General features: G+C 47.5%; 1 protein-coding gene across 1 annotated transcript in view; it reads left to right on the plus strand.

Moving 5' to 3' along the window:
- Positions 1–12,230, plus strand: part of b3galnt2 (beta-1,3-N-acetylgalactosaminyltransferase 2) — a 30,999-nt gene that overhangs the window by 14,460 nt on the left and 4,309 nt on the right. Inside the window, exons 4-11 of the mRNA XM_014157917.3 lie at positions 5,160–5,359; positions 7,543–7,638; positions 7,737–7,847; positions 8,044–8,122; positions 8,575–8,758; positions 10,566–10,691; positions 11,434–11,593; positions 11,684–11,740. Coding sequence (XP_014013392.1) covers positions 5,160–5,359; positions 7,543–7,638; positions 7,737–7,847; positions 8,044–8,122; positions 8,575–8,758; positions 10,566–10,691; positions 11,434–11,593; positions 11,684–11,740 — 1,013 coding nt within the window. The remainder of the gene's footprint in view (positions 1–5,159; positions 5,360–7,542; positions 7,639–7,736; positions 7,848–8,043; positions 8,123–8,574; positions 8,759–10,565; positions 10,692–11,433; positions 11,594–11,683; positions 11,741–12,230) is intronic.

Raw genomic sequence — 12,230 nt, forward strand, 5'->3', positions numbered from 1 at the left:
AATTCCCCATCAGGACATCACAATACCCCATAATGTGCAGATAAACATCTTATTACGTAAGTATTCAGACCCTTTGTTATGGGACTTGAAAATGGGCTCCAGTGCAACCTATTGATCATCCTTGAGATGTTTCTACAACATGATTGGAAACCGCTTGTGGTAAATTTAATTGATTGGACATGATTTGGAAAGGCGCACACACCTGTCGAAGGGATTGTCCGTAGAGCTCCGAGACGACAGGATTGTGTTGCTTATGTTTGCATAAAACAATATCCCATAATGACAAAGCAAAAACTGTTTTTTAGAAATGTAAAATTAAATATCACATTTAACATAAGTATTCAGACCCTTTACTGGGTACTTTGTTGAAGCACCTTTGGCAGAGATTACAGCCTGAAGTCTTCTTGGGTATGACGCTACAAGCTTGGCACACCTGTATTTGGGGAGTTTCTCCCATTCTTCTCAAGCTTTGTCAGGTTGGATGGGGAGAGTCGCTGTACATATATTTTCATGTCTCTCCAGAGATGTTTCGACCGGGTTCAAGTCAAAGAATATCTAGTTAACAGAAGAAAAGAAAGAGAAAATCAGGACAGAAGAAAAAGGATATCAAAGTGAAACAGTTCTCTAAAGACACAGGAGACAATAATACAAGAAACAACACTTCTGTAGCTTGTCAACTATGTGTCTGTCTATCCCTGTTCTCTCCTCTCTGCACAGGCCATACAAACGCTTCACACCGCGTGGCCGCTGCCACTCTAACCTGGTGGTCCCAGCGCGCACGACCCACGTGGAGTTCCAGGTCTCCGGCAGCCTCTGGAACTGCCGGTCTGCAGCCAACAAGGCTGAGTTCATCTCAGCCTATGCGACCCTCCAGTCCCTAGACTTCCTGGCGCTGACGGAAACATGGATTACCACAGATAACACTGCTACTCCTACTGCTCTCTCTTCGTCTGCCCACGTGTTCTCGCATACCCCTAGAGCATCGAGCCAGCGGGGTGGTGGCACTGGAATCCTCATCTCTCCCAAGTGGACATTCTCTCTTTCTCCCCTGACCCATCTGTCTATCTCCTCATTTGAATTCCATGCTGTCACAGTTACCAGCCCTTTCAAGCTTAACATCCTTATCATTTATCGCCCTCCAGGTTCCCTTGGAGAGTTCATCAATGAGCTTGACGCCTTGATAAGTTCCTTTCCTGAGGATGGCTCACCTCTCACAGTTCTGGGTGACTTTAACCTCCCCACGTCTACCTTCGACTCATTCCTCTCTGCCTCCTTCTTTCCACTCCTCTCCTCTTTCGACCTCACCCTCTCACCTTCCCCCCCCTACTCACAAGGCAGGCAATACGCTTGACCTCATCTTTACTAGATGCTGTTCTTCCACTAATCTCATTGCAACTCCCCTCCAAATCTCCGACCACTACCTTGTATCACCTTGTATCCTTTTCCCTCTTGCTCTCATCCAACACTTCTCACTCTGCCCCTACTCGGATGGTATTGCGCCGTCCCAACCTTCGCTCTCTCTCTCCCGCTACTCTCTCCTCTTCCATCCTATCATCTCTTCCCTCTGCTCAAACCTTCTCCAACCTATCTCCTGATTCTGCCTCCTCAACCCTCCTCTCCTCCCTTTCTGCATCCTTTGATTTTCTCTGTCCCCTATCCTCCAGGCCGGCTCGGTCCTCCCCTCCTGCTCCGTGGCTCGACGACTCACTACGAGCTCACAGAACAAGGCTCCGGGCAGCCGAGCGGAAATGGAGGAAAACTCGCCTCCCTGCGGACCTGGCATCCTTTCACTCACTCCTCTCTACATTCTCCTCTTCTGTCTCTGCTGCTAAAGCCACTTTCTACCACTCTAAACTCCAAGCATCTGCCTCTAACCCTAGGAAGCTCTTTGCTACCTTCTCCTCCCTCCTGAATCCTCCTCCCCCTCCCCCCCCCCTCCTCCCTCTCTGCGGATGACTTCGTCAACCATTTTGAAAAGAAGGTTGACGATATCCGATCCTCGTTTGCTAAGTCAAACGACACCGCTGGTCCTGCTCACACTGCCCTACCCTGTGCTTTGACCTCTTTCTCCCCTCTCTCTCCAGATGAAATCTTGCGTCTTGTGACGGCCGGCCGCCCAACAACCTGCCCACTTGACCCTATCCCCTCTCTTCTCCAGACCATTTCCGGAGACCTTCTCCCCTTCCTCACCTCGCTCATCAACTCATCCTTGACCGCTGGCTACGTCCCTTCCGTCTTCAAGAGAGCGAGAGTTGCACCCCTTCTGAAAAAACCTACACTCGATCCCTCCGATGTCAACAACTACAGACCAGTATCCCTTCTTTCTTTTCTCTCCAAAACTCTTGAACGTGCCGTCCTTGGCCAGCTCTCCTGCTATCTCTCTCAGAATGACCTTCTTGATCCTAATCAGTCAGGTTTCAAGACTGGGCATTCAACTGAGACTGCTCTTCTCTGTGTCACGGAGGCTCTCCGCACTGCTAAAGCTAACTCTCTCTCCTCTGCTCTCATCCTTCTAGACCTATCTGCTGCCTTTGATACTGTGAACCATCAGATCCTCCTCTCCACCCTCTCCGAGTTGGGCATCTCCGGCGCGGCCCACGCTTGGATTGCGTCCTACCTGACAGGTCGCTCCTACCAGGTGGCGTGGCGAGAATCTGTCTCCGCACCATGCGCTCTCACCACTGGTGTCCCCCAGGGCTCTGTTCTAGGCCCTCTCCTATTCTCGCTATACACCAAGTCACTTGGCTCTGTCATATCCTCACATGGTCTCTCCTATCATTGCTATGCAGATGACACACAATTAATCTTCTCCTTTCCCCCTTCTGATAACCAGGCGGCGAATTGCATCTCTGCATGTCTGTCAGACATATCAGTGTGGATGACGGATCACCAGCTCAAGCTGAACCTCGGCAAGACGGAGCTGCTCTTCCTCCCGGGGAAGGACTGCCCGTTCCATGATCTCGCCATCACGGTTGACAACTCCCTTGTGTCCTCCTCCCAGAGTGCTAAGAACCTTGGCGTGATCCTGGACAACACCCTGTCGTTCTCCACTAACATCAAGGCGGTGACCCGATCCTGTAGGTTCATGCTCTACAACATTCGCAGAGTACGACCCTGCCTCACACAGGAAGCGGCGCAGGTCCTAATCCAGGCACTTGTCATCTCCCGTCTGGATTACTGCAACTCGCTGTTGGCTGGGCTCCCTGCCTGTGCCATTAAACCCCTACAACTCATCCAGAACGCCGCAGCCCGTCTGGTGTTCAACCTTCCCAAGTTCTCTCACGTCACCCCGCTCCTCCGCTCTCTCCACTGGCTTCCAGTTGAAGCTCGCATCCGCTACAAGACCATGGTGATTGCCTACGGAGCTGTGAAGGGAACGGCACCTCCGTACCTTCAGGCTCTGATCAGGCCCTACACCCAAACAAGGGCACTGCGTTCATCCACCACTGGCCTGCTGGCCCCCCTACCTCTGAGGAAGCACAGTTCCCGCTCAGCCCAGTCAAAACTGTTCGCTGCTCTGGCACCCCAATGGTGGAACAAGCTCCCTCACGACGCCAGGACAGCGGAGTCAATCACCACCTTCCGGAGACACCTGAAACCCCACCTCTTTAAGGAATACCTAGGATAGGATAAAGTAATCCTTCTAACCCCCCCCCCCCCCCTTAAAAGATTTAGATGCACTATTGTAAAGTGGTTGTTCCACTGGATATCATAAGGTGAATGCACCATTTTGTAAGTCGCTCTGGATAAGAGCGTCTGCTAAATGACTTAAATGTAATGTAAATGTAAGTCCAGGCTCTGGCTGGGCCGCTCAAGGACATTCACTCCTGCATTGTCTTGCTGTGTGCTTAGGGTCGTTTTCCTGTCTGAGGTCCTGAGCGCTCTAGAGAAGGTTTTCATCAAGGATCTCTCTGTACTTTGCTTTGTTCATCTTTCCCTCGATTCTGACTAGTTTCCCAGTCCCTGCTGCTGGAAAACATCCCCACAGCATGATGCTGCCACAACTGTGCTTCACCATAGGGATGGTGCCAGGTTTCCTCCAGATGTGACACTTGGCATTCAGGCCAACTGGTTCAATCTTGTTTCTCATGGTCTGAGAGTCTTTAGGTGCCTTTTGGCAAACTCCAAGTGGGCTGTCATGTGCTTTTTACTGAGGAGTGGCTTCCGTCTGGCCACTCTACCTTAAAGGCCTGATTGGTGGAGTGCTGCAGAGATGGTTGTCCTTCTGGGTTCTCCCAGGTTCTCCCATCTCCACAGAGGAACTCTGGCGCTCTGTCAGAGTGACCATTGGATTCTTGGTCACCTCCCTGACCAAGGCCCTTCTCCCCCGATAGCTCAGTTTGGCCAGGCAGCCAGCTCTAGGAAGAGTCTTGGTGGTTCCAAACTGCTTCCATTTAAGAATGATGGAGGCCACTGTGTTCTTGGGGACCTTCAATGCTGCAGAAATGTTTTGGTACCCTTCCCCAGATCTGTGCCTCGACACAATCCTGTCTCTGAGCTCTACAGACAATTCATTCAACCTCATGGCTTGGGTTTTGCTCTGACATGCACTGTCAACTGTGGGACCTTATATAGACTGGTGTGTGCCTTTCCAAATCATGTCCAATTAAATTAATTTACCACAGATGGACTCCAAGTTGTAGAAACATCTCAAGGATGATCAATGGAAACAGGATGCACTTGAGCTCAACTTCGAGTCTCATAGCAAAGTGTTTGAATACTTATATAAATAAGGTATGTTTTTATTTTTAATACATTTGCCAAAATGTCTAAAAATGTGTTGCTGCTTTTGTGTGTAGATTGATGAGGAACATTAGAGATTAAATCTATTTTAGAATAAGGCTGTAACGTAAAGTCAAGGGGTCCGAATACTTTCTGAATGCCCTGTATAATAACCTTGCTCCCCTGCAGTATTCAGTGTTTTTGGGTGTGGGGTTGCGGTGTGGCGATGGGCCGTTCCTCATCTTCTCTGGGGGGAGTAGAGGAAATACTTTAGATTCACTCCGTCTTTCTCCCTCCGCTCCGTCTCACGTCTTTCCTCGCCTCCTTGGATCGTCACATCACTTCCGTCTGACGGTGAGGAGAGAAGTCAAGAAACTGAATAAAGCCTTCAAGATTCTCTCTGTCTGTCTCTCTCACTCTCTCTGTCTCTCTCTCAGCTCCAGGGCAGGATAAGGAGATGGAGCTGGTGGAGGTGTCTGACTCGTCTGCCCTTGTACCTGGGGAGGTCTCCTCTGTGGCCCTGGACTTCAAGGTCCTCCACCCCCTAGTCATCACCAGGTTGGGGGTGTTCCCCACTGGACCTCACATGGAGATAGAGGGCAATGTCACCGTCAGGCTGCTGCAGCTGGAACAACAGGTAGTGTGGAGCCTAGCAGTAGAACCCGACAGTAGAACCCGACAGTAGAACCCGACAGTAGAACCCGACAGTAGAAACCGACAGTAGAACCCAGATCAAGGGGAATGTCACCATCAGGCTGTGAGTGAAGTCATATTTTAGAATAAGTCTGTAACGTTACAATGTGGAAAAAGTCAAGGGGTCTGAATACTTTCCGAAGGCGCTGTACGTACAGCATTGTATATGGTTTATATGCAGCATTGTATATGGTTTTATATGCAGCATTGTACATAGCTAGTGAACAACACTTTTCTTAAAGTGGGTGAGGTGGTTGATGGAGTGGCTTTTATTGGTAGAAAGGAATCGTTGTTATTGCCTTAAAGATAGTATTAAATCGATGGCAAAAATATGTATGCTAGCAGAATAGTTAATATCTCCCTGTTTGTTGATAGTAATATTGTGTTTCCAGGTCTAATTTAACATGTCTGGTAAAGTGTCAAGCCTCAGCTACCTATTCCAACTAAAATGAGCTCCAAAAAAAGTGAATTATGACAAAAATATTGTTTTGTGTGATTAGCAATAAAACGTCAAAAATATAGACCCGTTCCAATTCAGCGAGTTGTCAAAGGGGACAACCCGGTGTTGGTCATTATAATGCTAAACAATGCATTCTGAAATATTAAACATCTCTTGCACGCTCGCCTTGGGTGAGTTGAGGCCATTCTACTCCGTCGGTTTTTAGACAGAATGTCGCGGCAACACCCACCTTGTCTTGCTTGTTTTTACTACATTTAAGAAAGTACACTATGACGACCTTTTAAACATTGCCTGCTGAGCATTCTCAGTAGGAACATAATATTGTAGGGCTTCCCTCGTGATGGGGCTGGAGGCCAGGGCTTCTCTCGTGACGGGGCTAGCGCCCAGGGCTCTCCAAACTGCCACCAGTGGAGCGTGCTTTGTTGTTGCTTTCACAAGTTAAAATGGGTATTTGTTAAATCCATATTAATTCCTAGTGTTTCACCATTCTCTTACCTCTTTAATTTCAACATTTGAAAATACATTTCTGAATCATGTTTGATACAGGCTACATTGTTACGTTTTCATTTGCCTTTTCTTCCCTCAGTGGATTCGATGTTTTATAGTGCACATGAGCATTCGCAACACTCACGATGTAGAAGTTCAGATTTTTTTTATTTCGTTAAAATGTAGACCTATTTGTGTGCTGTTTAGTCCTGAGAACTTCTCCGTCTTGTCACTGAACGCAGGCGTGTAGATGTACCTGGCCTGCGCGCCAGAATAGGTGTGGCCAAATGTTTCTAAGTGCCCGTTTTTGGGAAGTTCTGGGCGGTTCACGTTTGGTAACTCATTGGGAAGGCTGCGTTTGAGCCCAAGAGACCCCATTTTTGCTTTTATAGTTAGGACAGGTTTTTCCTAAACGGAGGCCTTTTTTCTTTTGATTGCTGACATTGTAAAGTCAAAGTTAATATACTTTTATCACCAGCGCTGTGGAATTAAAGCCAACCACACGTTGAACCGGCCTCCTCCTGAATCGTTGTCCTTGGGACTGTTATGACCCCTGTTTTACAATTGGAAAGAATGTTTGTTTTTCCCATTTGTGGGCGTGGTGGAGAAGAGTTCCTTATGACGTGAATATGGACTCAGAGTGTAGCTGTCCACTGAGTTCAGGCTGTCCGCCAGATAACTTATTGAACGTCAAACTCCTGCTCGCCTGCTGGTGGTAGGAATTTATAGAGATTAGGGAAAGCAAAAAATATCAAGCAGAGGAATGTTTTTGTGTACTGAGTAGTAGAATTGTAGACCAGCGGTAGACTGACCAGCGGCGGTCGGTAGACTGACCAGCGGCGGTCGGTAGACTGACCAGCGGCGGTCGGTAGACTGACCAGCGGCGGTCGGTAGACTGACCAGCGGCGGTCGGTAGACTGACCAGCGGCGGTCGGTAGACTGACCAGCGGCGGTCGGTAGACTGACCAGCGGCGGTCGGTAGACTGACCAGCGGCGGTCGGTAGACTGACCAGCGGCGGTCGGTAGACCGACCAGCGGCGGTCGGTAGACTGACCAGCGGTAGACCGACCAGCAGTAAGGCTCTAGAATAGTAGAGCGTACTGGATACAGAAGGTGAATCTCCAAAGTATTTTTTTTGTGATTCCTCAACCACCACCTGTGTGTGTGTGTGTGTGTGGCAGGAGGCAGTGGTGAAAGCCTGCTTCAGCCCGGTCAGTCCTGGGACAAGTCTGAACGGTGTGTGGTACAAACCAGTGGAGTGGTTCATTCTGCCCAAGGTGAGGTCTATGTCATGGTAAAGTCTTGAAACAGAGAAGGGTAAATACTAATTGTGAATTCTGACTGGACTGTCATGTCCTTCTTCTCTCCTGTCCAGGGCTTTGAGGGGACTCTGGTCTGGGAGAGTCCTGACTTAGCTGGTCTGACTACGGTCAACACATCCCGGGTGAAGCTGAACAGCGGGGGAGGAGTCCTCAAGCTCTCCTCTGTACCTAATAGCTTCCCATTCTTTGTCACAGATATGCTACACTTTGTGTTTGTTCAAAAGTCTTTAAAATATGACAATAGCTAAATCTAGCAATATTTCACAGTTAAATCTCCTGCAAATGTTCATGTGACAGAAATGTATTGTCTCCGATATCTCTCCTGTGTGTCGACAATCTCTCCTGTGTGTGATGTTACAGATTGATGAGGGGACGTTGCCTCACAGGAGTGCTCTGGGCTTCCCAGGGTTAGCTGGAGGGTTCATCTTCAAAATCCACGGTGAGTCCGGTCCAATGGCATGTGACTTCAGAACCAAACAATATGCCAGTTTCTTTGTGTTTAGACCAATCAATATATGAGACATGGTGAGAAGGAGAAGAGTTCATGCAGAAAATAACCAAACATTGAGTGCTATGGGCCTTTGTCAAAAGTAGTGCACTATATAGGGAATAGGGCTCTGGTCTAAAGTAGTGCACTATATAGGGAATAGGGTGCCATAGGGCTGTGGTCTAAAGTAGTGTCCTATATAGGGAAATAGGGCGCTGGTCTAAAGTATCACCCTATCACCAGGCTGCACCAGAACTCAATGTAGGATCTGTTTCTTCAATACTGGATCCATTTGTATTTTCTTTCTCTGTCAGTATGTTTTCTATTCTCTCATTGGTTCTCCCTCCTAGACATGGCCTGTCTGTCAGTATGTTTTCTATTCTCTCATTGGTTCTCCCCCCTAGACATGGCTTCTCTGTGGGAGATGCTACATGGTCGACAGGGGCGGATCCAGAGTCATGGCACCAGACTGCAGATGGAGGACAGGTCTCTGGAGCAGGAGGGTCTGCGATATGGAGACATAGTGTTTGTGGATGTAGTAGATACATACAGGAACGTGCCTTCTAAACTACTGCAGTTCTACAAGTGGTACGTACCCAGTATGACTGGTCTAACCTCACAACTACACTGAGAGTCGCGGTTTCTTTTTGTTAGTGTGGTTTTTGGTCTGCTACACCAGTAACATGGAAATGGACAACTCTCATAGTTTCGCTGTAGTTCGGCTCTGCTGCTCGGCGCTCCTCAGGGCTGCTGTACATCTTTTTTTTTTTATGACGGGAATCGCTGGAACACAGTTTCTCCAATTGTCATAAAGGAAACATGTCTTTGTGTAAATGATTGGTAGAAAACAGAGTGTCTGGAGAGGCACCGCTGAGGCCCTATAGTCCGCTACTGTAGTTAGCTGAAAGGTATAAATTATGAAATTAAGTTCATACGGAAAAAATCGGACTTGGTTTAAAAAGCTCTTTACTAGCTCTGCTACTCTGGAAATCATCAAATAGAAATGAAACATACCAAACTACTGCCCCCAGCCAGCCTGACGCTACTGCCCCCACAGCTGAAAACTGTTGTTGTGATTAAAGAAGCAATAAAACTGGCTGAGTATTTGGAACATCAGCATTTGTGGGTTCGATTACAGGCTCAAAATGGCCAGAAACAAATAACTTTCTTCTGAAACTCGTCAGTCTATTGTTGTTCTGAGAAATGAAGGCTATTCCATATGAGAAATTGGTAAGAAACTGAAGATCTCGTACAACGCTGTGTACTACTCCCTTCACAGAACATTGCAAACAGTCTCTAACCAGATTAGAAAGAGGAGTGGGAGGCCCCGGGGGACAACGGAGCAAGAGGACAAGTACATTAGAGTGTCTAGTTTGAGAAACAGACGTCTCACAAGTCCTCAACTGGCAGCTTTATTAAATAGTACCCGCAAAACACCAGTCTCAACGTCAACAGTGAAGAGGCGACTCCGGGATGCTGGCCTTCTAGGCAGAGTTGCAAAGGCAAAAAGCCATATCTCAGACTGGCCAATAAAAAGAAAAGATTAAGACGGGCAAAAGAACACAGACACTGGACAGAGGAAGATTGGAAAAAAGTGTTATGGACAGACGAATCTAAGATTGAGGTGTTCGGATCACAAAGAAGAACATTCGTGAGACGCAGAAAAAAATGAAAAGATTACGGCGGAGTGAACCATCTGTCAAGCATGGTGGAGGCAATGTGATGGTCTGGGGGTGCTTTGGAGGTGGTAAAGTGGGAGATTTGTACAGGGTAAAAGGGATCTTGAAGAAGGAAGGCTATCACTCCATTTTGCAACGCCATGCCATACCCTGTGGAGGGCCCTTAATTGGAGCCAATTTTCTCCTACAACAGGACAATGACCCAAAGCACAGCTCCAAACAAGGCAAGAACTATTTAGGGAAGAAGCAGTCAGCTGGTATTCTGTCTATAATGGAGTGGCCAGAACAGTCACCAGATCTCAACCCTATTGAGCTGTTGTGGGAGCAGCTTGACCGTATGTGCCCATCAAGCCAATCCAACTTGTGGGAGGTGCGTCAGGAAGCATGGGGTGGAATCTGTTCAGATTATCTCAACAAATTGACAACTAGAATACCGAAGGTCTGCAATGCTGTAATTGCTGCAAATGGAGGATTCTTTGACGAAAGCAAAGTTTGAAGGACACTATTTCAATTAAAAATCGTTATTTATAACCTTGTCAATTTCTTGACTATATTTTTTTTATTCATTTTGCAACTCTTTTCATGTATGTTTTCATGGAAAACAAGGAACTTCTAAGTGACCCCAAACTTTTGAACAGTAGTGTAATTTTGTTGTCTGACAGGTGACTTAATTCATTGTCTGATAGGTGGGTTGATAACTCCCTGCTGTTTTATAGGTCGGTGGGAAACGCTGCGTTTCATTTGCTCCTTAAGACGGATGATGATTGTTATATTGACGTGGACAAGGTTTTAATGAAGATCGACCACGAGGGCCTGAAGAGACGCAACTTCTGGTGGGGGAAGTGAGTACAGATACAGTATGTAGGCAGAGTGTCCGGATACGGTGCGGTAGGCAGAGTGTCCGGATACGGTGCGGTAGGCAGAGTGTCCGGATACGGTGCGGTAGGCAGAGTGTCCGGATACGGTGCGGTAGGCAGAGTGTCCGGATAGGGACGCGGTGTCCGGTGTGTCTGCCTGGATATGTTGATAGCCTGTGTTCACAAAGCGTCAGAGTAGGAGTGCTGATCTAGGATCCTTTTGAAGTTTCTTTGTTCCTGTTCCTCCCCTGGTCCGTCCTGTAGTAGCTGAGTATATATTGGGCGGCAGGTAGCCTAGTGGTTAGAGCGTTGGACTAGTAACTGAAAGGCTGCTGGATTGAATCCCCGAGCTGACAAGGTTAAAAATCTGTCTTTCTGCCCCTGAACAAGGCAGTTAACCCGCTGTTCCCTGGTAGGCCGTCATTGTAAATAAGAATTTGTTCTTAACTGACTTGCCTAGTTAAATGAAGGTTTAAACCAGGGGAATACTGCCTACAGCCTGGACAGTTCTCCAGACTCATTTCGCTCAGAGCAGCTCCTAGTTTGATAAATTCATGTTCCAGCCTAATCACATGGAGGTAGTTTTGCTGAGTGAGATCTGATGCAGATGTTGGACTGCATCGGGAAATGTCTGCCTGCCTGTCGGTCTGTTTTTCCTGCTGTTAGACAGCTGGGTGGTGGACCGCATTGGGAAGTGTCTGTCTGTCTGATGTTCTTCCTTTCCCAGTTTCCGTCAGAGCTGGGCGGTGGACCGCATTGGGAAGTGGCAGGAGCTAGAATACGCCAGTCCAGCCTACCCGGCCTTTGCCTGCGGCTCGGGGTACGTGGCCTCCAGGGACCTCGTCCAATGGCTGGCTAGCAATGCAGAGCAACTCAAGGCCTACCAGGTACCGGACCACACGGCACCAAACACCAGATAAGCATTGATGACGAAACCAACAGGCACCATTGGAGACACATGTTACTTGTTGTTTCAGGGGGAAGATGTGAGCATGGGGATCTGGATGGCTGCTGTTGGACCACAGAAATACCAGGTAAAGAACCAGATGACACTAGTATAGTAGAAATAGCAGGTAAAGAACCATATGACACTAGTATAGTAGAAATAGCAGGTAAAGAACCAGATGACATTAGTATAGTAGAAATACCAGGTAAAGAACAAGATGATACGACTATAGTATGAAATACCAGGTAAAGAACCAGATGACATTAGTATAGTAGAAATACCAGGTAAAGAACCAGATGTCACGAGTATAGTAGAAATACCAGGTAAAGAACACTAGAATAGAGGAGATACCAGGTAAAGAACCAGATGTCACTAGTATAGAGGAGATGCCAGGTAAAGAACCAGATGACACTAGTATAGTAGAAATACCAGGTAAAGAACCAGATGACACTAGTATAGTAGAAATGCCAGGTAAAGAACCAGATGACACTAGTATAGCAGAAATGCCAGGTAAAGAACCAGATGACACTAGTATAGTAGAAATACCAGGTAAAGAACCAGATGACACGAGTATAGTA

This window comes from Salmo salar, chromosome 19 (genome assembly GCF_965601325.2).
Source record: "Salmo salar chromosome 19, fSalSal1, whole genome shotgun sequence".
Lineage (NCBI taxonomy): Eukaryota > Metazoa > Chordata > Actinopteri > Salmoniformes > Salmonidae > Salmo > Salmo salar.